This window comes from Patagioenas fasciata, chromosome 3 (genome assembly GCF_037038585.1).
Source record: "Patagioenas fasciata isolate bPatFas1 chromosome 3, bPatFas1.hap1, whole genome shotgun sequence".
Lineage (NCBI taxonomy): Eukaryota > Metazoa > Chordata > Aves > Columbiformes > Columbidae > Patagioenas > Patagioenas fasciata.
In genome coordinates, this window is record NC_092522.1 from 79,997,960 (window position 1) to 80,025,142 (window position 27,183).

At 38.4% G+C, this 27,183-nt stretch overlaps 1 protein-coding gene across 1 annotated transcript in view; it reads left to right on the forward strand.

The window, feature by feature from the left end:
• PREP (prolyl endopeptidase) overlaps positions 1-27,183 on the forward strand; it is a 105,126-nt gene that overhangs the window by 57,346 nt on the left and 20,597 nt on the right. Inside the window, exons 9-10 of the mRNA XM_065834753.2 lie at positions 3,799-3,996; positions 7,352-7,455. Coding sequence (XP_065690825.2) covers positions 3,799-3,996; positions 7,352-7,455 — 302 coding nt within the window. The remainder of the gene's footprint in view (positions 1-3,798; positions 3,997-7,351; positions 7,456-27,183) is intronic.

Consider the following 27,183-nt stretch of genomic DNA (forward strand, 5'->3'; position numbering starts at 1 on the left):
GAAGTGTAATTCCTCTAGCCCAAATTTAGCTTTGAAGGATTGTGTGTAACCTATTGTAATCATCAAAGTGGTCACAGTCATCTTCAGAGGGAATAGGCAGTACTAAGAATAATTCTTCACACCTGCTTTCAGCACCTGTGAGTGTTTCCAAGTGTGTCCATCTCTCTCTGCTGCCTGAACCGAAAGGCTTAGGTTTGTGAAGGCAACCTCTACATGTTTGTTGCTTAGTAAAATAAATACTTTGCCTGATGAGTATTTTAAGTAGGTGGGTTGTAAGTATGCTGGAGAACAATTGATACATTTAGGTGTAACTGTGAGAGTAACTGCTGTGTTCATTGGTATTAATTGAAAATAAACTGACCCTATACATGAGGTCTCAGATGGTTAGCTTTTAAAAAAAAAAAAAAAACACACTTGTGTGAGTGAAACCACTCAACAAGCAATTCATAGTATCCCAGAACAGCTTGCAGTCAAAAAATAGCTCTTGTTAATAATTCAGCATTGGTTTAGCTTTCTATGTATGTATGTACGTGTTGGTTCTTAGTGTCTTCTGCTCTTTCAAGTCTGCTTCAGTGTTTTACTCTGTTTTGATTTTTTGCATTTCTTTGTAACTTCCATTACTGTAAATTTTGGAGGCAGTTAGCAATGCACCAAAACCAGTTATAACACAAGTATTATACACAGAAGTTGTGTTCCTAAATCTCATGGAATGTTTTAAAAACATTTTGTGTTGTCTTATCTGTTATTTTCACCTTGCTGAGAGCATCTCATTAGTAAACCAAAAGAGTAACAGAGAGTTAGTAATGCTACTTCCTAGGCAAGTTATTCAATAGCACGAATCCCCGCGTAAGCCAGCAGCCTTACCCATGGGCAATTGAGTCTGTTTAATAGAAGAGTAATATCTCTTCATAATATGTAAGCCAAAGTAATAATGTACCTTGACTTTTAATGAAAACATCCATTAAACTGGAACACTTCATCAAACGATTAGTGAAGAATTAAGGGTCATCACAATTTAATTTTAAAATAAAAGTTGCTTAACTAATATTTTTGTTGAAGCAAAACTACATGCTTTATACATTTGATCTGAGAGTGTCTGTAATCCATTTTATGTAACTTTAAATGTCAGAAATTTTTGAGAGTAAAAAATAGGCATTTTAGTTACAGATGTTACTGAGAATGCCAATTGAGTTCATGGGCTCTCATAATTACTGCAGAGCAGTTAATTCTGCAGGCAAAAATGCTGTGTTACTGTAGGTATGCTATATTTTTAATTCATGTTTTATAACTGGTTCATTAATATAAATGTGAACGTTGTCAGGTTTGTGCAACGACACTCATAAATATTTTTAATGACCACATATTCTCTTTGTTCATGCAGCCAAGAATGATTCTATATTTCAAAATACGTAATTGGATATAACAATTAAACTTTATCCTGTTCTCCAGTGTCATTTAAGAAATTTCAGTTACTCCAGAGCTAAAATTACACATCAATTACTAATTTATAAACAGTGTTATGCTGTGCTATGTCTTTATTTCAGGTCATGGCTTCATGGTTGAAATTTCAATTAGTGTTGTACTGTGGGGCTTTGGTTTGAAAATTCCCAGATTTAAGCTAGAAGCTCATGAAGTAGTTAGTCTCGGGGGGGAAAAAATGTCAGTGGTGGTCTTTAGGAAGAGGAGAGGACTAAAGCTTTATTTTGGTGTTTATGTAGCATAAATTCATACGGCTAGAAATTCAAATTAGTGTTAAATTTCACCGGTCCTTCAGGAACAACCTAAAAAGAAAGTAGTCTCTATTGAGCTATTAGGATTTGAACGTCTTCGAGCTCTAGGGGGTCGTGACAGACCTGAACTGTGTATGAAAGCAGGGACTGTTAAAGGAGCTAAGTGTTACGGAATAATGAGTTCTGACCTTCAATTCAGAAAGAGCTTCTCACCTTTAGCAGAAGGGACGCATCATACAACTTGGAACTTTTGTTCTGGAACTTGAATGTGCAAAGATGCATTTATAAGACCATCATCAGTCCCTCTGTGAATTCAAATTATTTGGTTTTATAGGGCATTGGGGAAACTGGGAAGAACTGTTAAAATGTGAACTACATAAAATAGTGTAAAACTGAAATTCAGTCAATTTTGCCTTGCGTCTCCTCGTTTTTTCCTCCAATATTGGTATTTTAAACTCCATGTCTCTTGATGCTAAATTACAGCATGCCCTAGTCAGTCCTGCCTGATTTTTCATGCTCATTTGATTCCATCTTTTAGTTTTTTGCTTTCAGCAGGTCAGAGAAGGCATTGTCCAGTGCTGGCACCTTGCCCATGACTTAGGTTTCCAGTCTGATTTGTCAGGGGAGAAGTTGCACATACATAGTTGGAAGAGGACAGGAATCACCACCTCACCTAGCTCTGCAAATTAAAAAAAAAAAAAAAATCCCTTGTTCCCTCCTTCCTGATATTTTTTTCTTGACTTTTAACCTTGTTTGTACTTTGTCTTGTTTGTATTTGATTTGTGAATCAACAACAAGTTGTAATATTTTTGTTGCAAAGGTTAACTGGTTTCTTAAACACTGAGGGAGATGAAGAGGTTTCAATCTTTTTCCTGTCTGCTTGAGTAAATAAACAGATTTGTCACTGAAGATCTAAAGCCAATGGCACAGGAGACAGGAGAGAATATGTTACATGATATATATTGTGGGTGAACTGGAGCCCTGAAGAGTTTCTACACTTCACAGGCTATAAAGATGGGAATTGAAGTGAGGTGGTTGACAGAACTGCAGGGATTTCTTTAGAAATTGCCAGCCTTGATTTTTTTTTTTTTTTTTTTTGTTTTTTTAATCGGTTTGGATTTTCCAAAGTATAATTAGAAAAAAATACCATTCCATGAAAAAGTTCACAGATCTGTGTCCTGGTTGTTGTTTTGTTTAGTTTTTCTTTACTTCTTCTGAGGAGCAAACTCAGAATGTGAAAGGTTCTATGAAGCAGAAGTTCTCATTCCTGCACAGCTGAGATGGGCAGCGCTGCTGGGGTCCAGGACTTTCAGGAGAGGCACAAAGGGAATGACCCTCTGCAGAGCACCTTATCCCTGGGTCCTTTTGCCAGACTGATTTCCCCATGCATTGTCCTGTTTCTGTTACCTGAGAGTCTCAAGAATGCTGTTTAACATTAGCTTCTTTAATAAACATATTTGTTCTTTTTTTAAAGGCATGTTGAGGATATCACCTCAGAATAGCCCTTTTCTTGCACCCAATAGGGCTTATGAGAATAGCCTCCTGAATACCTAGGCAATAAAAACAAAATGAATAGTAACCTCTAGGTTCTGTACTTTAATGTGCAGTGCAGGATCACATGTGCTTTTGTTCTTATTCATTTAGCTTGAGTCTAAATCATAGTCATTGTTTTGATTTTCTTGCATTTCCATAAGTACTGCTGGCACAGATCAATGTTTTGCTTGGGTTTTGCATTGAAATATGTGATATTTAAGCACTGTATTGATGTATAAGCAACTCAAATGAATAAGCATCTTGGTTAAACAGTCTTTATTCCTGTGTCTGCATAAATTAGCTTCAAGCAGCATGGCTAGCACATTTCCAGAGAATGTCAGCCTTTACTTTTATGTTCATATTTTTGTTTCAGAAGGCAGGTGACTTTTAAAGAGCCAATGTATGCCAGAAGTTCTGGTGCATGTATTTAGATACGCTCAAGAATTTTAGAATCAGATTGTGTCTGATTATTTTATTTCTTAGCACTTTTTACTGTATTTTCTGTGGCTTTGTTGTTCTTTTCCACACTCTGCAGAATGGGTTGCTTGTGTGAGGTCCAACTTCCTGGTTCTGTGCTATCTGCACGACGTGAAGAACGTCCTGCAACTTCATGATCTAGCTACTGGTGCACATCTGAAGACTTTCCCCCTAGAGGTCGGCAGTATTGTGGGATATAGTGGCCAAAAGAAGGACAGTGAAATATTCTATCAGTTTACTTCGTTTTTATCTCCAGGTAAGATTGTGGTTTTTTCCCTTAGTTATTGTTCCTTTTCCTGGGACAACATTTTTCTCCATTTCTCCTGTTTAGTAGTTATTTGGTGTATCTAAGATGCAGATAAAGCCCTTTAGGTTGTGCACTTCAAAATGTCCCCGTCCTTGATACATGAAGCCTAAATAATATGCCTGCTAATAGACTTGCATTCAGAAATTACTCAAGACTGGCTTGTACTCAAGATGAAATTGTAGCATTCTCACAGCTCTTGCTTCATACAGCAAGATGTGCGTTTACAAATTCTGTTGAAGACAATTGTTAATGTATTTAATGTGATTTACATCACAGTTTTTGAAGAACATTAATAAAAGTCACAAAAATTATTTCTCTGACAGCTTTTTGATTAATTTGTGCATGGTCTCATTTGAGCATTCTTACTATCTGTCCTTACAACACCTGGCATTGTTGAATTGCTGTAGGCATTGTCTTTGTGCAGTCCTGCAAGGCCAGAGCCGTCCAAAACATTATGCAATACCTATGTGGCACAGCAATAACTGTTCCAGGATTTGGAACAGAAAGGGAGTTTCTACACAATTGTCAAGCTAGTATATGACAAGAAAATATATTTGCTGTTCTGTCCTTTTTTTAATTTCTTTATGGCCCAAACAATCAATAGCTAATACAGGACAAGATTCAAATATGGAGGTGGGAGTAGGCTTCAGAATCTTTATTTTCTTCCAGGGTTGTGAGTAATCATGAATCATGAGATAATCAAAAATGTTCTTACAGCATCTGACATATATTTTTGCCCTGTTTCATTTAGAGCACAGCCACATTGCAAAGTGGCTGTATAATAGTTTTGATAGGTTTGCTGGCTTTGCTAGATAGGGTTGTGTGAGGTCATGAAAATTATGTTTCAAACTTAGCAGATAAGAAGCGTGGTGAGTTTCCTATTGTTATGTTTACATAACCAGAAATAAGATATATTATGTTTCCAGTTCCTTTTTTAAACAAACTTCTAAACAACATTCAGATCATTGCAGCCATTGCATCTTGGGAGAAGCTTGAGGACACTTGCTTTTACCTCTAACTTTATCCCAACTTGGTGGTTCAAATAGTTCACTTGCCCACATCCCACTTCGTGGGCCAGAAGTTGCCAATCTCCATTAATCTCAGCTGAGCCAGTAGAGTCTCTGCAGCTCCTAAATTTGTTGGGAAGAGCCCAGAAATCTGTTCTAGCCCCTGGAGTGCTGACCAGCCAGCAATGAGTGCTCTCAGGGCCTGCTGATTGCTTAGGCAGATTATTTTTTTTTTTGCCTTTTCATTCATGTGCTTGGCATCTACAGGGAATTCACCATGACATAGCTCTTTTGGCTGGGGCAGAGCAACCTGGAATCTAGAAGAAAGAAGAAGGGAAGAAATAGAGGTAGAATGTATGAGAATAAGAAAAGGGTGAGAAAAGCAGACCAGAGATAACTGTTAGTTAGGTGTGTGGATATTTTTTAATTTGCATGTAACCTCCATTCACCCTATCAGTAGAATAACCAGACAAAAGGTACGGGGATGGTCCCTGCTTAACTTGGATCTTCCTACTTTACTATTAGAAATCAATGTAATTTGCACTTGGATTAAGTTGTACTGTTTTCTTTTTTTCTAGGGAGAAACAAATTAACATATTGGTGTTCAATACCTACAACAAAAGTGATAGTAAACATACATAATAATGAATAATTATGAATGAATAATAATGATTAAAGCACTTCTGAAACCATAGATGCTGAGACCATTAATATAATTTTTCTATTCCCTGGAAAATATAGTTGTCCCTTGTTCTCTACTCCAGTCAGGCACTTAGCTGAGCACTCTAGCATTTTGCATTTATTTAGCATGCAGACCCCAACATTACTATTATTTTGGATATTAACTGCCATGCTGCTAAAATTAGAACAGGAGATGCAGTACCAAAGGCTCAATTGTATGGTACTGTAATATTAGGTTGATTGACTCCTGAAATGCAGTCTGTGACTGGACTTGTGCTTCATCATGTGGTTTCCTAATATGCAGCTATTCTGCTTGCTCTGGGTATAACATTTGCCAATACATTACCCAGCTTGGGCAGCTGTATGGATGTCAAATGACTGCTCTGCCCCTGACCACCTGGTGTGCTTTGTGCTTTCACATCACTTTCTGGATCCTGATTTTTAAGGGAAATGCTGGTTTAATGCTTGTTTGTACCTGTCACCCTGCATTAGGCGTGCTGGTCACTTAATGACACATGAAGAAAAATATTCCCAGCAAATTAGTCTTACTTTTATTCCCCTATTAAGTCACCGTTATGGAATGAGACTTTATCAGTTATTAGCAATGTTGGTTTTCATCTGTGTTCCTTTGCCGATCTGTACCTTTGATTTTTAACAGTCTGTAAAAGTGATTTAATTAGGCAATTCCCTTGTATCAGATGTGTTTCCTCATTATTTCATGTATCAATATAATTTTTGATAACTATAGCCTCTGTAATAATTACTTCTGGTTTCCTGAAAGTATCTAAAATTTACACAATACAGCAGTATTTCTATCAAGTCCTTTCTACCTTGGTTATTTTTATTATATTGAGGATCCCTGTAAAGGGTTTGTTACCTTAACTTTTAGTGTTCTTTTTCCTAATATACCTTTACAGTTTCACAGAGACCAGCTTCTGTGTAGTGTCTAGATGACCACAATCTCTGTGATTCTGCCTCTGCTGCAACGTAGAAGTTTTATACTGCTTATAGACGTACATTTTTCTCATGTGCACAATCCTTTGGAAATAATAGATGCAACTCAAGCAAGTGAAGTTGCCTTTAAACCTGCAGGATCAGGATGTAAAATAAATTCTATGAGACCAAATTCTGTTCAGTTTCATAGGTAAACTGTGCTAGTCTGATACAATTTCAAGTGAATGCTCAGCTCTTTCCATTATCTGGGAGTCCATTTCAATTGTAATTTCAGATTATTTTGTCTTAAAGAGAAAAATGTTGGCCTGAGTGAAGTTCTTGATATACTTAGTCTGGTAGGTCTGGAGAAGATGTTTGAAAAAGTGCTATGTAACTTTATGAAAGCAAATCATTTTTCCATTTTGCTTGACTCACTTTGGATACCTGACTTCGTATGGGCAGTGAGAATATTCTCTCTGTACAGAAAGCCTTTGCGCCATTCCTACATGAAGTGCATATATGTATGTGTTAAACTGTATATTAACTGAAAGTACGTGTCTGGAGCTACTGTTTTTCACCCTGCTGAGTTACATTTACCATTCATTATTCCATCACAGTGCCTAAACCAGCATCCTTTTAATGATGGACATACACTAAGCTGACGAACTTGCACTCTGTTTTAGGTATTATATATCACTGTGATCTGACCAAAGAGGAACTGGAGCCAAGAGTTTTCCGGGAGGTGACTGTTAAAGGATTTGATCCTTCAGTTTACCAAACAATTCAGGTAATAAACATCAGTTCTGCTGTCTTGCTGTAGTCACCTATGCAAGAGTTGAACAAAATTGCACTTGGCTAAAGGTGAGAGAGATGAGCTTCTGGCTTGCAGGTCTCTGTGTGCTCTAAAGGAATTCCACTGAGTCTTGTTAGAGAGATTAGAAGATGCCACCACAGTAATGGGGCAGACTCAGTCCTCACTTGTCTTACATTATGAAGCAATATATTCTCCATTTTTTTCCCTTGTTATAGCATTCTTTGACATTTGTTTTAACATCGAGCTTCTGCTTTTCCATGCTTATGTATTTCTTCCACCAGGGCAACTTGGCATGGCTCCTTTCCAAGAAGTGCCAGGGTATATTGTGTTCATTATGAGTCAGTGCACTGACACTTGGAGCAACTCACTTTCATAAAAGCAGGATTAGCAATTTAAAAGACATACATATATGTCTTTAACATTTCTAATGTAAATCTCCATAAAGCAATTATTGTACATGTCTAACAGCTTTTAATATTAGATGTTTAAACAATTTGGGACAGGGACCCTTCCATTCTATCTGTGTACTACCTTGTACCATAGAATCTGGGTCCATGGGATATTGCTTCAGTACTTAATAAATAGCAGGTTAGCAGTGCATTAATACTCTTTTAACTGTTTCCCAAGGTTCTAATGATTCATTGAAACTATGAATAAAGAATTAAGAGACAAACATATTTGTCCTATGTAGCATGGTTTCATGAAAAACTGGTGGTGTTAAATATGCCTGCTGCCTCTTGGGAGGGCAAGATTGCATGTATGGTTTATAAAGCCATCAAAGGCTCAAATTTCCTAAGAGACTTTTTGCCTTGATAAAACAAAGGCCTCTGGATCTAAGTTTGCACAAGTGGAGTTAAGATTACAGACATGGGTGATCTGCAGACTGGTTCTGTGAGACATGAATGTGGAGAGAAATGAGTAAAGTCTTTCCTAGCAAGGTCTAATGCCATTCTGTAAATTCCTCAGGAATCTAGAAAATAAAATCTTTGATAAAGGATTTGGAGTCAACAAAGGCTGGCAGATAGCCAAATAAGGACAGCAGGTTACTGATTTATAATGATGTAAACTGCTTGTTAAATGGTCCCATTACAACAATCTGCATTTCAGTATTGCCAAGTGAGGGTAAGACATCTGGGTACCAGAGAGGGATTTATCCCATTTCAAAATCTGAAATCAGGGAGCCTGTGTCAGCTGGTCTCCCAGAGCTCCCTTTGGTGTCTACAAAAACAGCTATTATATCATGGTGCTTAGCATATTTAATACCTGCAATTTACAGAAGAAATATTGGAAGGTGGATTGTTTTACATCTAGGATTTTGCATCTGTAGAGTAAGAGCCAGAGTGGAATAGAGAAATTTTCTTTCTATAGACAAAGGTGTAACAAGACCCAGTGCCTAAAGCAGAACTTAAATAAGTTTAGCCTGGAGAAAGGTGAAGTCACCGAGGAGATATAGTTAAGCAACAGTGGACAGCATGGCTTGGAGTCTTTGAAAAGAAATTAGATATTTTTCTTAATCTCTTGTTTTTAATTTTCCCTCTGGCACATATACAGGACAGATTCTCTGTAACCATAAAGACAGTAGTCTGTGTGGATGAGGAGGTTGTAAATAGCCCCATCTGTTTATCTCTGCATCTCCAAACAGAAATAAGAGAGTTGTAGAGGACAGTTTGCTTGAAATGTTCTTCCATAGAAAGTGTTTTTACTGCTTCACTCAAATTCATTAAGGGATTTCCACAAGATGACTTCAGGGCATAGTGAGCTGAAAAAAGGGAAGAAAACAATGTTCTTTTTAGGAAAGAACTTGGTGCAATTATAATACTGCCGTCAAACCCAGAAGGATAATAATGGGACACAAATACCCCTGTAATTAAAAAGGGTTTAGGAGGGGTTGCCATAAATTAGAAATAATGTATTTTTCTAGTAAATAAAATTTTATTAAATAAATGTCTTGAAAAATAAAATCTTATTTTACATTTAAATCAATTACATACTAAATTAAGGTAAAGTAGAACAGTAATACAAGGAGGAAGCATGCTGTTGCTATGCTCTGGGAAACCTTTGCTCTGTAAATCACTGGCAGAGCTTCATTGCTGGCCTGTGGAAGTCAGCATCAGTGTTTCTGCTTTTCTCCTTACTCACCTGTGTTTAGTACCTGCTCTAGAGAAATGTGACCTGTTTAGCTGCACTGTGATCAGTGCTTACAAAGGACATTCTTGTCTCACCACTCATCCAGTTTTGCCTTTTATCAACAAATGATCTCAGTGTGGTTGTAGCATAGAGGGTGTTGGTCTCTTCTCCCAAGTAACAAGTGACAGGACAAGAGGAAATGGCCTCAAGTTGTGCCAGGGGAGGTTTAGATTGAATATTAGGAAAAATTTCTTCATGGAAAGGGTTGTCAGGCACTGGAACAGGCTGCCCAGGGTAGTGGTGGAGTCACCATCCCTGGAGTTGTTTAAAAGGTGTTTAGATGAGGTTCTTAAGGACATGGTTTAGTGCTAGAGTTAGGTTAGGTTAGGTTAGGTTATGGTTGGACTTTTGATGATCCTGAGAGTGTCTTCCAGCTGAAACGATTGTGTGATTCTTGACATCCTGGCAATTCGTTTTCTATGTCGTTCAGATCCATGGAGAAATCTCATCTGTGCTGTGAAAGAGGCCATTTGTCAAGACCAGGGCTGGAACTGCCTGGCCACCGTTGTAGTAACATAGCCTGATGGTGCTACACACTTCTGCCAGGCTCCAGTCCTTGTTTCCATTTGTGGGGTCTCTCTTGGACCCTTGATGATGCTTCTTGGAGGAGTGAAAGGGAGATGACAGCTTATCAAAGCAGTTTATGACAGCACCTAGGCTGCCAGCCTAGATTAAAACCTTGCATAACCATTGCAAAACTCAAGCAGCATTGCAGGGACTTGTGAAAGAAACTCAAAAATAAGAATGCAAGAAATATACTGAGAATAGGCAAAGGTTGCTGATAACAGGAGAATGAACAACACTCCGGAATTTATTTCATTATTGCAGTTTCCATCAGAATTACTAAGTAGTAAAGAAAAATTGTGCCAGCGGTGTCCTGACCATGTCCTCAATGAAGGGCAAGTCTCCTGCCGAGGTTCTTCCTTTATTCTCACATACTGGAAGAAATACCTACTAAGACTAGCAATCTTCCTAGCTTTGTCTGCATAGCATATATGAAGCTTTAATGAGTTGTTCTTCAGCAGTTTTTGAACATAACTGAGTTAAGAATATTTTAACTGAAGTGTAAGATGTCCTGTGTATATGTAACTTGACTTAATGGCAGTTGGAAAATGCCACCGTACCTGTTTTTTGCAATTTTGGATACACTTTAAAGTACTTCATAGATGCTGCGCAGTGCAGGTGTGGACCAGTGATAAAGTTTACTACACCAAGTAAATCTGTGGTAGAGCAGCTGCTTTGTACTACCTGAAGTTCTTACCCTTTGGCAGCCCAAAGTAAGAACAAATCTTGCACTGAGGGGAGAGCTCTTTTCAACACACCTGACACTTCCACCAGGGTAAGAGCATGCCCATAGGTTCTGGGCGCTCTGTGACACCCTGCAAGTACATAGTCTGACTTAACTGTGCAGTAGTTTGTGCATATGCCCTTGCCTTGAAAGACTCTGTGTGACCTTCATGAGAAAGTCAGACTGTTTAAAATGCTTGCCACACATAAAAAATTTATCCTGGCTACTTTTGTTAAATGATATATTAAGTTGCATTAACAAGTTTTCCTCTGCCAAGCGCTTATTGAAATTTCTCTTTGCTTCCCTGCACGCTTCCATCCATCACAATGACAGACTCTTTCAGGAAATAGCCTGGGGTGGATTTTACAAGAGGAAAAAACACTTCTGCAGGAACTCACAAACAGCACTTGCTGTAAGCTGTTTACTGCATAAATAACTCAACTGCTGCTTTAAATAAAAAGCCTTTATTTTATCTTTACAAAGTTGCCAACTAAGTTCTCATATGCCTCTCCATATTAATACCCTACAGTGACACTTAATCATAGATAAACAGTCTTCTGGCCTGGCTCACAACTCATCTACTTTTAGGCTGATATGCAGGATTGTAAGTGTTGAAATTGCAACAACAAAAATGTTGTTTGGCTCCTTTTGCCGTTCTTTGAATACCTTCCACTAATGTCCTTAAAATAGTTTGAGATGAACCAAAAATAGATGTTGCTGTTGACAGATACACTTTAGATTAGCTCTTGCAGAAAAAAAGGTGAAATTCATAACACAACTTAGTTTTACAATTTAGTTTGATTTAAAAGTGGCTGCTGTTAATATTGCTGCAGAGATGAAAGAAGGATAAGTCTTAGGATATTTATTTTCTTGGGGCTAGGATAAATTTCCTCCTCTTTCTTTTGCAGAAATTATTTTTATAGGTGAAGTAATTTTCATGAGAAGTTTATTACTCAGTCTTTCACCCTCATCTTCAAGCCTTTCCAGCAATGATTTCAAGTTACAAGTCATTGACAGGGAAAATTTGTCTACAGTCATTCTAATTCCTTGTGGAACTTTACACCGTACAGTTTGGCACAGCAGTTAATCTCTGTTTCAGAAAAATAGAACACTGAGAGAAGATGAGTCAGGCTTGTGGTTGATTGGCAGAGTTGTGGGAGAAACTTGTGCACAGCACCTGCCCACGCTATTCCTGGATCTCACCATTGCTGGTGTTGTCATTCCATGAGCATTGGATTCCCTCCTTAAAATAAAAAGTAACAGGGCAGCAGAGGAAAGCAGCGTCCTTTGGAAGCTGTAGTAAGCTCAACCTGTTTAGCAATGCAAGAGCTGATATTATTGCTGTCTTGTGATTGCGAATGTAGAGATGGTCTTACCGTTGTTTCTTTCCCTTACCTAAGTACGTATGAATAGATCAGTGGAGTTTGGAGAGAAATTCAGTAGCTCTGAATTTATCTCTGTTGAGAAAAAGCACTCTCATACCAGAGAAGAAAGGCATACACTTTTTGCATTGATTCTGAGCAGAGGCAAATAATTCTCCCCTTTTCTTCAGGCAAGTAAGTTGCTTTGGCATCCTTTCCTTCCCCCTTCCAAGTCAAAGGAGATTGACTTTTAAGGTGCTGAACTTTCTTGCTTCTAACAGTATTGCGGGTTTGAATCCTGCCTCAGTCTCCTGGGATGGGAGAGGAGAACTGATACTTTGGGGAAACAAGTTGCTTATTGTTTTTTGTTCCTTTTATTTCCTTGTGGTTCCATATTGCAGTGAGGAAGAACTTGAAGAAACGTTGGAGGGAGGAGGTGAATGTGAACAGGCGCACCAGTTTTAGTGCTTGCCACAGTGTGGCAGACACCTGCCCTCTTACAGGAGGGAAATGAGCTTTGAGCTGCGTCCATCAGCGCTCCCAGGAAGAAAACTGAAGCCTTCAGCTCTGATCTGTGCCAGTGTTTTGCAATGGTTGTGGTTTTGGCACCCAGACAACAATCTCAGTCTGGAGGACATCAACAAAATCAGTGACAACTGTGGCGGTATTGGCTGTTGGCCAATGTGAATTTAGCATCTTACACCCTTGGCATGTGGTTGTTGAAAACACCACTTCAGTCTGCCATTACCTATTCTAATTTCAGGTCGTTGAAGAGCCACTAACTGCAAATGTTGTCCTCTAGGTTTAAGGCCACGTATTTCTTGAAAGCCAAGAGATTGTATGTTAAATATGTTACATATTTGCAGCCACAGTACACTTCATTTTGAGGGGAGAGGTTGTTGATGTGAAGGACTTTATGCCTAGAAGAAAGTCAAGTGAAGGATTTCCAATAATGACCTTACATGCTCTTGCACTTTGAAATCCTTGTGCCTGAGCAGAGGAGTAGTGGTTGGCTGTACACCCATTGGTTTTAAGCAGCTCCATCAAATGCACTTCAAATAATTCACACCACTAATACTGGCAGACCATGATATTCTCTTAGTGTCAGGAGCAGGAACCAGATCTCCATATTCCAAGTAAGAGGATGAACCGATTGGATTTTTGCATTACTTTGTTCCCCAATCCAGTTCAAAATCTGTTTTAAGGTCTAAATGTCTGGGTTGTTTTTACCCTTTTTACCACAGAGGGTTGCTGCACAGTTTAGGATGTTGGGAGCTTTTGTTCAGCAGAATGCAGAACAATGGAAATGTGGTTTGGGATGGAGGAGTCCAGAACTGCTCTTAGGAAGAGTTAGCACAATACCGGACCACACATTGTAGAGGGAAAATATGAAAATACCAGTCTCTGTGTTCATTTGAATTGTCATATATGCAATTTGTTTAGAATTACATGCAAGAGCATGTAAGGTCATTATTGGAAATTCTTCACTTGACTTTCTTCTAGGCATAAAGTCCTTCACATCAACAATTTCCCTCCTCAAAATGGAGTGTACTGTGGCTGCAAATATGTAACATTTAACTTTGATTCACTAGTTCCAAGCTTTTAATATTAGATTGTTTCTTTTTCTGCTAAGTGTTTAGGGAATTGAAGAACTTCTTAAAATGTTAGAGTCTGTAGAACCTTCATACTCAAGACATTATAAAAACATTCATCTGTTTTAAGTCTGCAAGGAAAGTGATTGCTTAACAGTTTAACTAAAATCCATTGTGAAATATTCTTCCTATGCCTTACTCAGAAGAACTTCCGTTTGAATTTGTAGTGATTTGTTTTCCACTTTTCTAGTGAGTGGACATCTTAATTGGTGTACTTGATCCCAAGCTGCATTCCATGCTTCATTTCTTCTCAGAATTTCTTAAAACACAAGGTGAAACAACATGGATTAAAACAGAGTTGTAACCATTGAACATGGTGTACAGAACCTCTTTTTACATGCAGGAGTTTTAAACAAGAGCTTAAAGGATTGTTTAACTGCTTTCCGTATCTTAAATGACTGCACTGTTAATCGTGAACAGCAAATAGTTTGAGGTTTTATTATAAACAGCTAAATGCATTTTACAATCAAGAAAAAGTGATTTAAAATGTCATTCACTCAGCCACCATAAATGAACATACGTGTTTAAACCTTCAAGAATCTCAGTAGGTAGATTCTTTGCTGATATAGGGAGTTTAAAATGAGAACATTGTTGGAGTGAGAATGCTTTTTTATTTTCATTTTTCTAAACAAATTACTGAAGATTTTTTCCCTTTTTTTCTCCAGCTTTTATATTCACTCCTGTTATTGATGTCACCCCCAGTAATTAACCATGAACACATTACTATTTTAATTAACTCCCTAACAAGATAAGTAAGAATTCTATTTAATGATTCGCAATGGGAATCTTCTTTCAGCTTTTCTTCTCACTTTTCTATAAGCATATCAGTGTTAAATTTCTCAAAGGCAGGGAGTATATTATTAGCTTCATTCTGCAGGAGCAGAAACATTCAGAAGGGAATTTGTCCGTGATTGCACTGGGGATATGTTCTGATGGTTTGCTCTTCTAATGGCAGTGGTTTCCTACTCCTCTTTTTGCTGATCCTCAGAATTGAGTCTTCAGATGCAGTTTGAAAACTTAATCAAGCCAGTTGTTAAATTCTTACACAAGTAGCAGTTCACAGAACTTCAGCATCAATAAAAAGCCCCCTCTCGCAATACCTTTAATAGTATTAATAGCTTACAAACCTGTTTTTTCATCAATATGTGTTTGTGTGTCTTGTATAGGGCAAATTGAACAGCAAATTCCATCGGTGGCAGAGGATCAAACACACAGGATGCTTCCACAAAAAAATTGTTCCGAAGCTTCTCTGGCTGCTCAGTCCTTGCTCAGACCAAGCACTCATAAAAGCGGAAAATTGCAGCACACTAGGGACTGCATAGTCCTCTACTGAAGGAAAGAAGTGGTAGCTACGACTGTTCTCTGTCCCTTTGTTGAGGCTAAATGTCAAACTCTGGCCTGCCAGCATTGTTCAGAATGAGAACACTCCTCTGCAAGTGTGGGAATTTTTCTATCCATCTGCCCACCCATTACTTTGCCTCATGGAGCCTACCCAAGAGGCCATTAAATTTTGATGATAATGTTGTATTGAGGACAGATTGCTCTGGGACCACAAATACTGGTTTTATTCAAACAGCTGGCAGAAGATCATTAAATTATTGCATTTGTCAGTCACCACTGGTGTGGTCCAGCACTCAAGCCATTGGTCTAGCAGGGAGATGGACTGAATTCCTTTACCAAGAAAACCGGACTGTTCTGCTCATCTTTTTCAGTATTGCACTGGCAGTGCCATGCAAATCTGTTGAGTAGTCATTAGGTTTCCAAAGGATTGGACTTATATTTAGTAGAGTTATATACACAAGTACCCCGTTTCCCCAAAAATAAGACCTTCCCGGAAAATAAGCCATGGCATGATTTTTCAGGCTTTTTGAATGTGCTCGAAATATAACCCCTACTTCAAAAATAAGCTCTAGTTACAGTTCATTTTAAAAGTCAATTTAAATAGTGTCCAGGCAGCTATACATGTAAAAAATTAATAAGATTTGGAGCAAAAATTAATGTAAGACCCTGTCTTATTTTTCGGGAAACAGGGTATATATGTATGTCTGCCATGGGGTGGGTTTTAAATTCAAGCAGATTTGCAGAAAAATAGTAATTATAGTTGTTTACTCGCTATTGAAGCCCATGCTGCTTGGGAATAAAATATTGTGCACTTTGTTTATGGTGTTCACACATCTGCAGGATGTACATGGGCAGGTTGTTAAAAGATTTTGAGTTTGGTTTTAACATCTACATTTTTAATATTTACAAATTTAAACCTTTTTCTGAAATTTAACTAGTACAAATTCTCAATGAGGGTGGTAGATTTTTTTAATGTATCTCTGTTCTCACCAGTTGTTCCTGTAGATCCTCTGATATATATGAACTCTCTGGATGGCCTTCACATCTCCCGAACAACCATATTTTTGTGAAAGGTAGAAGTCAGGGAGAAGGGAGGCACTTGTCCTCTTTTAGTCCCTTTGTCTTCTCCACTTCTACTTTTGAAGCCTCTCTTCTTGAAAGCATATAAAACATGGGTAAAAACAATCTCAAAAGATCTTCTCATGTATTGCAGTCCAAGAGTCAGGATTCTGACTTTTCCTGCAAGACGAAAGGAACCCGCTGTTTGTTACTGCCCAGGTGATGTTGCAGTTGTGAACAGAAAAACCTGTGGCAGAGCTTCTGTAATAACCAAGAACATAAAAACTGGGGAAGAAAAGAGCTGCAGTGCCTAAATGTGGTTGGAGGTGGTGACAAAGTGGTCAGGTACCCACATCCTTGAGCTGGCCATCAATGGCTACAAAGTCGCGAGCATGCTGATCTGTCCTGGCCTCTGTGGCAGGTAGTTCTGCTGGTACTACCCATGACTGGGTTTTGTCTGCCTTGTGCTTAAAAGCTTTCCATCTCCCTAGGTAATCTGTCCCAGTGTCTCACTGTATTTACTGTTAAAAAGCTTTTGCAGGAAGGCAGAGAGCAGGGTTTCTGCCACAAGGTCTCACCTAAATTCCCTTGCCGCAGTTGAAATGTATTGCTTGTGTCCTTCACAGACACGAAGGACAGGTAATTCTCTTTCTAGTCACAGCAAACTTCTGCACATTTAGAGACACTCACCATGTGTCCCTGCATTTTTTTTCTTTAGACTTAAAAAAAAAAAAGTGCACATGATGTGCCTTGGTTTAAAGTGAATACAGCGCTCCAGCTGAGGCTTTGCAAAAGTTTAATACAGCAGAATGCATTATTTCATATGTCTTGAGGGTGAGACTTTGGCTTTTATCTCCCAGTATAGAGTTTGCTTTTTTGCCAACAATTCATTGTTTGTTCAAGTTCAGTTTAACGTGTACTGTAAATCCAAGATACTTTTCTGTTGGTTTGGGGTTTTTTTTGTCAGTTGTTCCTTATCCTGTAGAGTATAACATGTTGCATTTCTGGCATTACAGGATTGCATTTTGCATTTTCAGGTAGTTTTGCCTTCTGTCTGTTTCTGCTTCCAAAATGCACTCCCTTGTGCCCTCTTTTCTGTAGTGTCTCAGTCTTTCTTGTTAGCAATTAAGCTTCCCCACAGCTCCGTATTCCGTTTAAATACTTTACAGTGGATCCATCTCTTATTCTGAGTGGTGTCCCTGTAGGTTACTGGGGAACTGGGGTGTTTTCTGAATAGAAATGGCTGTGACAGAGCTGGGAGGTTTGTGTTTCAGGGCTGCAGGCCTCCGAGCACACACAGGTTGGTAACTAGTTTATGCAGTCATTTATTAGGGTTGGCATACAACTGATAGAAGGAGGTTTAAGGTAGTACAGCAGCCTGTAGAGAACAAAATAAAAGGTTGTTACTCCTTTATTTGCTTGTGTTATCGCAGCACATGAAAGTGATAGTCATGGACTGCAATCACCAAAGTGCTGGATAGCACAAAAATGCAGGCCATTGCAGGGCCCTTACCAACCATGTCTTGAAAGCAGGACAGAGAAATAAAATATGTTTGGAAGATTAATAGTTACACCTGTGCATTTACTACATACGGGAAACAAAACGATATTAGAATTGGTAATATTTAAAACTAATGAAAAATGCAGATAAACTTCTGATAGATACCGCAGCCCAGTAAAATTCTACTTGCTGTCTTCACCCAAGGCCAAAACTGCTTGGTAGATTAGAATGTTGTTGTTGTTAATTAACATTCATCACCATGGTGGAAAACATATTAATAGAGTTCAAAGTGGAAAACAGCAATTTTGAATGTTGGTGAGATGTTACAGAGACTTGATTCAGACATAGTATAACTCAGTTGAACTTTGATAACCCAGGAGCCTCTGCAAGGTAAATGAGGCTGTTCGGCCGCTGCTTGGAGCAGACTCTGCAATTTAAAGGAAAAAGGGGAAGCGAATGATAGCGTATATTGTAAACTAAAGCTATGACTCTTGCTTTCACTGTGAATGTGATTACCTTAGAAAAGGACGCTTATTAACAAAGATGATCATATAATAGTTATGACCAGTTCTGCTTATACTGAGAAAATTTTTACTAAAGAGAAATTAGGAAGTTTTGGAGAACCTCTCTTACCAACGTTCTACAGCACAATCACACCTCCTAATAATATATTGGTGTCACTGGGCGCTTTCAACAGCTTTGTCTCCATTTATACTAAATAGAAAAAAATATACTAATAATGGGTAAGGCAGAGATAAAAACACCTCTTAGTCAATGGCTTTTTATCTAGACAGATTTGGTGGGTTGTTTTTTCTTAAATTGTCATTCACTGATGAAGAGATAGGACAAATTAAACACGAAGTGCTTCCATAAGTATATGGAGATGTAGTTGGGAACCCATGTAAGTGAGACATGAGTGGGATCATTCAGGAGACTTCTCTCTTATCTTCCCTCAGTATAAGATCAAAAGTGGTAGAAGTTTAAAAATTACAAAATCTTCAGGCATTCTGAAATAATATTTTTTCCAAGAGGAAGGAAGGGAGGAAGGAGGGAAGGGAGGAAGGAGGGAAGGAGGGAAGGGAGGAAGGAGGGAAGGGAGGAAGGAGGGAAGGGAGGAAGGAGGGAAGGGAGGAAGGAGGGAAGGGAGGAAGGAGGGAAGGGAGGAAGGAGGGAAGGAGGGAAGGAGGGAAGGAGGGAAGGAGGGAAGGAAGGAAGGAAGGAAGGAAGGAAGGAAGGAAGGAAGGAAGGAAGGAAGGAAGGAAGGAAGGAAGGAAGGAAGGAAGGAAGGAGTTCACCTTCTACCTAGAAACAGTTCAGTCACTATGTGAGTTTTTTTCTGTGGGCTTTTGTCTGCTTATGATCCAGTACAAATTCATCAGTGTGCCATTTTATTAAGGGTAATCCAGTTTGCATCTTCATTTAGCAGTTGATTTGATTTTATCAACGCTGCCCAGAGGTACTGATAGAAAATCATCTTTGCTTAGGTTAATTATTTCTGCTCTGTCCTTGAGACATCTCCCAGGAAACTTATGGGACAAGCCTCCTAGAAATATCATTATTCATAGTAACTAGTTTTTCAACTGTGTAGATGCATGATATAAAGAAATAGATTGTTCTGGCTTGCTATTCTCACAGACAGGGAAAAATCAATACATAAATTCTCCCTGACAGCTCTCTGAACTGCTTGCTTTTCAACTGATTTGTCAATTATATTTGAAAGTAGTAGTGATCACAGTGATCACTGCTAATGGCTAAAAATAGACAAGATGCAGAAAAGCTCCAAAGCATAATGGTAGAACACCTAAAATCAGGGAATCGTTTACAGTTAGAAACATCCCTGATTTTTCCCTTATACTTACTGGTGTTTTTTTAACTGCTAGTACTTATTGAACCTGGCTTGATGTCATTAGACATGTGATCTGTTGATTTATTAGTAGGTGATTAGTAGTAGGAGTTGAATTTCTTATGACTAATCTAAGTTAGTTTCAAATTTTGCTGTCTTGTTCACATTTTGTCCAAGAGAGGAAGGATTGCTGCACGTTGTCCTTAGTGTTATGGCTTAGGAAAACAAAAAAAGGCATTACTCTTTTGTTGTTTCTTTTTCTCCTCCTTATTCCAATGGTTTTACAGGGATGCATCAGTGTACTTCTTGGTGTTCCTGTTATGAAGTACCTCAAAGAGTTTGTTATGACATCTGCCTGGAAATTACATTATGAAATGAAATTTTTGCTGGGTTGCTTTACACTCATTTTGGTTTAATTTTTTCCCTAAGTATTGTTCTCTTTTACTTCCTGCTACTCGCTGGGTGATTTCTCTTCATTATACAATGAGAACTTCAAATCTGAAAACAATAGATGAGCCTGAAGTACTGTCTCCACAGCAGAGACATGGGCACCAAGACGCAACTGTTGAATCAATAGTATCTGATTCTTACAATTATTTTCGTCTGTACTAGTGCCCCAAATGTTTTCTAGGACTTTAGTTTATTCTTGACCGTTTTCAAGGGATTTTTTTTTTCTTCTGCTGCAATTTTGGGTTTTTTTTGGTTTTTTGGTTCTTTTTTTTTAAATCATGTAGAGGCACAAATTCAGGCTTAATGTATTTGTAGCTATAATTTGAGTGAGAAACTGCACATGGAAGTGCTTCACAATACTTTCAAGTGACCTACTTATTTCAGTAAGTTCTTCATAATAAATATTCACAGGATAAGTGATCTGGGGCTGATTTTGAAAAATACATTGTCCAGTGAAAATTATCTGTTTCTTTTCAAACCAAAAAATGGGAATGAAGAGTATCAGCTATTTCTTTTAGTACTGTACTAGCTACATGCAGAATTTTTGTAGGTTTTTAGTGATTTATTGTGCCTTTGGTTTTGGATAGGCAATTTGACATCTATAAACATTATATGATTCTCTAAGGAAGAGAGAGCACAGTGCTCTGAAATTGTCTAGCTATTGAAAGTCATAAATAAAGTTTCTTGGCAATGTGAAGTGGAATATGTGGGTCCTCTTGGGGCTTTGACACAAGATGGGCACTTGACATCGCCAGCGTCAAGATTGAATTTGTTCTGTGCAAGAATTTTTGGATACTGGTTCACAGGTGAAAATGGGGCACCCTTAACAGTATTGATGCCCCTGCCTTAGGGAGAAGAAACAGTAGGGGTTGTGTCATCTCTTTGAAGCTCATGAAAGCTCAGCAGCGGGGCTATGTTGAGATAACCAAACAAGTTTTGAACAAAATGGAGTCAGAAACAGAAAAGCTGAATTAGCCCATTACTGTTGGAGTAAATGCTCTTTCTTAGCATGTCAAATTAGATCTGTGCACCTACCACAGCATAAAACCATGAATAAGAATAGTTATTGTGGAATAGTTTCCATAAAGTAAGTTCTCCTCTTTGCTTACCCCATGTTAAGGTACCTCTACATTTTAATTCTTATAGTGCTTCTCATTACAACTTGAACTGTTTTCCAGCATGGTAAAGATGAAAGGTGTTTACTTTCCAATGGCTACACACTATTCTAGTGATTTGTCTCCTGTCAGAGCAGTTTTCTCAATGAAAGTTTGATTTAATGAAAGAAATTGCACTAGCCAGCAACTGTTACTCACATTTTTATTTATAAGTGTGCCACTTCCATTGAGACAGCCATTTGCTTATCTCATACTACTTCATAGTAATGTTTCTTGAACACGTAAAAACAGAGGTAATTCAAGAACGAGACTGTGACTTACAAAAGCCCTTGGGACATTTCTCCGTTTAATATGACTGCAATGTATATTTAACTCAAACAGTAGATGTTATCTGCCCAATATCTGTCTCTACACTGTACACTAAGTTTTCTTTAAGGCATGTTGATTGAAGGAAAGGACTGACTGTGTAGCAGATGCTAATTATTCTGCTGCAGGAAGCTCTGAGATCACACTGAAAGGGGCTGAGGATAAACATTTAGAGAAGAGACAAATGAGTCTTTCAGGTTGCAAAAGGGGAGTAGAGGGGTCTCACTGGATCCCATTTACTACTAGAACTTTATGTGAGGGGAATGGTGCCTTTTCACACATCTAGAAAAGTGTGATTTAAAAGCAATTTCTGCCATGCTGGTCCTGCAGGATTTCGGAACTTTCAGGTTTATTTTTCTCCTGCCTTCTCCCCCCTCTTCCCACCACCCTGTGAGATACCTCCCTGCAGTCATTTGCAGATGGGCAGCTGAACTTGCTAAGGAGGCATTTCTTTTAAATGACCATCTCCTGGCACTTTGCCTCTGTCAGCATGAGGCTGCTTTTTGTCCCCGTGGGTGGGTAGCAAAACACCCACGGGGTGTTTTCTTTGAAAAGGTTTCTTGATTGTTTTGGTAGTGCTTTTGCAAATGTCTTTAGTGGGTTTTCTTCTTCCTGGGTTTTACCTGTGTGAATTTTTACTGTCCTGAGTTACCTTGGCCCCTCACCATTTCTGTAATAAGTAAGCTTTGCAACTCATGCAAAATTGCTTTGAAGCTAATTTAAGAAGCTTAAAAAAGATTGATGAGGATTCCCCTCTGAAGAAAGGACACCTTGGAGTTCAGTGGGTTTGCTATGTATTTGTAGTAGTTCTCTGTTACTTCTCCTGACTTCTGGTGAACCCTGTGTATAGGAATACAAAAACGGGTGGTTAGTAACAGCTGCTCCTACAGGTGGCCGTTGGCTGTCTGCCAGAGTTGTCCATGAGGCCACTGGTGATCTTGTGCTTGAGTCCATGCCACTGCTGCAACAGATAAGGCATTTTGCTTGTGATGTGCCATATTGTCTTTAGCCCCAGACTAGTATCAAGTTTTATGTAAGGTCAGAGGTGATGAGGGATCAAATGGGCTATGGGAAGGTCATGTGCCAGGCAATGCATGATTCTCTTTGAATCAATGAGATCTCTGACCTGACATCTCACGGAGAGGATTTCTCCCTGCCAGCCAATGCTGAAATGTTCAGACTGGTTGGTGTGAAGGCAGGGGCTTTGTCTCTTACCTTCCTGAAGCTCTGAGTGGCAGCTCTTGGGACTTGTCAGTGGGGGGTGTTGGTGTGTGGCTTTGTTCAGCCCCAGGTGGCACTATATCTGTACCTAAATATAGGTTTGAACACTCTGAAGCCACCATCTGTGCAAGAAAACTTTCTCCAGGGACCACTCCCTTAAGTTTACTCTTCCAGTCATCTTTCAAATATAGTTGTGTGGCATTTTTAAACTGGTGAGTCTTTCACAAAGCATTTGTGATGTTTGGGAAAACACGAGTGACGTTACGTGATTTACTATTAATTCCTTATGCTTTTTTCTCCCAAATCTCAAAACACACGTATTGGTATAAATGTGATGAAAAATCTTCATGTCACACTTAATGAAGGAAATACTGGATGCTTGAAACACAGTTCCAAGAAATAAAAAATGAAGTAATTATTCCCTTTGATTGGCTGCCTAACCCAGCCATGCCTACTTTGCCCCTACCCGCGTCTGCTGGGACAGAGCGGGACGTCGTCCTTCTCCAGCACTGCCTGGAGCTGTGTGGTGGCCATGGGTGGAATCACAGCAGCCGTGTCAGGGCAACTGCTCTTATCTAGAAGCAGAAGACAATTGCTAAATTTCACAAAACTGCTACATCCTGTATTTGTTCCAAATGAAAAGGAATTATCTCAGTAAAACTAAACTAGAAGACATTAGAACAAAAGTTATTTTAAAGGCATTGTCTTGGTGTTATTAAACCTAAATTATTGAACGCACATTTTAATAAGGAGTATTCCAGCATGATTCATGTGCCTTTTTAGTTGCTCTTTGTAGAATTCTTTGTCATTCCGCACAATGGATGTCAATCTAATGACAAATGTAACTTTTACCTGGTTTTGATCACACGCGCGAAGACATGGAAAGAATTGGTATCTCTGGTATGTAGTACCTAATCTTGAAAGAGAGGCTGAGAGAGACATTTTTAGAATCACTAGTGGCTTTCTAAGAATAATCAGCCTACTTTGACTTAGGGCGTGTTTTCAAGTCCCAAAAGTCAAAGTTGCTTTTCATATGTAAAATTCATATATTGTCTACAGGAAATAATTCTTTTTGAAAAGCCAAACTAATGACTTCGTAATTGATTTTTAATTCTCTTTGCCATTAATTAACAAGTAAAAAAAAATATAAAAGGTTTCTAGACATTCAGATATTGTTCACAGCTTAAAATATATGCATTAGACCTGTTTGAATAAGATTATTTTTATTCTGAGTTTTACAGCAGTATCTCAAAACCTGTGTTGAATCTTAGTTTTATAAGGTTCGTTTTAAATCTGTGCAAGTTTGGGGTGGGTTTTTGTTTAGAAGGATTTTTAGTTTTGTGGAAGTAAGATGATTTCAGGTGTATGTACACTTTTTCCCTCGAACAATTGTAGTTCCTAACACCTCTCCATTATATAAACAGAAAACATTTCTGAAAGGGACCAAAAAAGTTAAACAGAATACTCACAAATTGCTGAGCTTTTTAATTTTTAAAAATAAGTTTCTATTCAATTTCAGTTGTTTAGGTATTTTTAGTTATGTGGCACAACGTGAGTATTCAGGCAGATTAGTTTTATTTCTTTATTTATTGTGGTGATTGTATCACTTTAGTATTCAAAGATACTGATTTCATATTTACTCACAAGTGTGTAGTGGATGATTGCCAAAATCATTTTTATTTCCATGTGTAGGTCTCGACGTCTGGCTTTGTTATCTCTGTAGACAAATGAAAGAAAAACTTTGTCTTCAACTTCTCTCTCTCAAATCCTCTTAGCTTTTCAAAAGCTAAAATACTTAGTTTTGCCTCCTGGTGAGTTGAGATGGAGAGGATACTTCTGGTACCTGCAGAGGGAGAAGTGGATAAACTTGGAGTCTTTTTGAAGTTAGGTCTGAGTCTACAATGCTGGCTGATTGTTCCCCTCCTCCTTGAGTGAAGATTCACCTAACATAAATACTGCACATTTAAAGCAAATAATTAAGAGGACAAAGACTTCCCCAGGAGTGAATGTACAGACTACTAAGTCAATATACAAATCCTATCACACAGCTATTAACTGTAGTTACTTGTAAAATTTACTCTGTAAACTGTCTTGGAAGTAAACTTTGTGAAAATGCGGTGTAAATTGCTTTCAAGTGCTAAGTTAAAAAAAAAAAAAACTAAACAAAACCAACAACAACCCACACCACTCTGTAAATATTTATGTATGCACTAGAGGAAAATGACTGACATAGTTGTTCGTGTGGTTTATACAGCTTAATCTTCAGTTATTTTATATTGCGAGAACAGCATTGTATCTTTTGTGAGTCATAATAAGAAGAATAGGGGCTATAAATTTATGCCTCAGGTTCTGGCATCTGAATTGAAGGTGGTTCTGTCTGGCACTGAGACCCCTCTACTGTGTGGCAGGGACATTAGTGTGAGCCCAAGTCAGTTATAACTAAATTTGGGGGCACTGTACTGCTCCAGCGTATGCTCCTGGAATAGAGTGGGGGATTGCATGTGGCAGGAGTGCCCTCTCAACCACACAGCATCACTGGTGCATTCCTGGAGGCTGAAAATATTTATTGTTAGCATGTTCCTCCTTGAATGGTGAGTTTCAGCATTCATAATGGTATGTCTGAAGCAATGTTCTCCATCCTTTTCCCTCCAAAATCACTTTGTTTATACGTGCTCGTGACACGAGTTTTTATTTGAAAATATATGAGCAATGAGTACTATAATGTGACCAGTACAAGTGGATCACTCCTATCTGCGATAAAGCAGAAAACGGTGGTACCCTTTTATGAACGTTTACGCCTGTGAAAGCTGACAGCTTCATTAGGCATTAAATACCATCTTGGGAAATTCTTCTTTGTAGGGCTTGCCCTCTCCAGTTCACCTTAATCTTTGAGATAGAGGCACATCCCTTTATTGGTTGCATGAATAAACCATTGGACTTGCTTCAGAGATAACACCTAATTTAAAGGTGAGATTGAATCAGTTGTTGAAAATATTTTTTTTGGAGAAGCTTAAATAGCTTCTCATATCTTAGTGTCTGACTGAATTGATTTCCACCCCCCTTCTGTTTGTTCGTCTTGGAAGGAGAGGTAATCATTATTTTAGCAAAGATAGGAGTGGAAACTCTTGAATCACAGATGTCACCTTGACATGCATCTCTTTTTTTGTTGAATTTTCATTTAATGGTACGTTATTTAATCTTAACTGGTGACGATAAAAGTCCTACTGAAGTCAGTTTTCAGAGGGTTGCTTTGAAAAAAAAAAAAAAAAAGAAAGCCCCTTGTTCAGAAAGAGGCAGTAAATTCAGTGGCATCCTTTAATCATCAGGAAAGGAATGGCCCACAGCCGTGAGTTGCTGGACAACACAGGAGGGTCAGGCTTCGTGTGAATTGCCAGCAACAACTGGAGTTGACAGATGGCATTTTAGAGAGGAGTCTCCTTGGAACTCTTCATCACCAGCCTCAGCAGTTCTCTTGCCCATCAGATACTTTATTTGTTTATAGTGTTCAGCGAAATACTTAAAATGAAAATCTTTTGTATTCTAGTGCAGTGAGTTCAGATGTGCACTTGGTCAGTAAAGATATGGTTGTGGCAGTAGTTGGAAGCAGTGATTTCATCTGTGTAAAAATGCCTTCAGGGTTTTGGTCCGAATTTTTCTGTCTGCTGGGAACTGTGAAATACTGAATTTTATCTGCAATATGTCTACAGGTTTTGATGAAGCCTTTGGAGATAGATGTGGTTTCTTTTGAAATTTCTCACATTTTCTTAGCAATGATTAAACAAAAATTAAATGTGATTATTTTGTTTTCAACATGCCATGTGGATTTACATGTTTCACATTACAGGCAATGCTCAGAATAAATGTGGTGCATGGGTTCATATTACAGTTGGGGTTCATGCGTTATAAAAATAGATCCTGTTGATCGTTTGCTTTATAAAGCGTGGTATCTCTATTTCCTTTAAAAGCACAGAGGTTGTAAAAATGCAACAAAATTACAAGAATGTTGTTCTTTGTTTATTTCTTCTTTGTTCTAATTAGACTAGAAGCTGCAAATACTGATGCTAAAACCAAAGCAATGAAAAGGAGTCAACTATTAATAGAATTTTTCAACAAGCAGTAAACTGCATTCACACCCACGTGTTTTGCTTGACTGGCAAAATAAGACATGCTGGATCCTGAGTTAGAGCATGCAGGCAGATACATGCATCAAAACAACGGATACTAGCTTTTAAGTTCACACAGTGCCGTGACAGTAATAGAAAAACATATATGCTTCATGTGTACTCAGTGTTTTGAGGGCCAGTGTCCTGAAAGCCA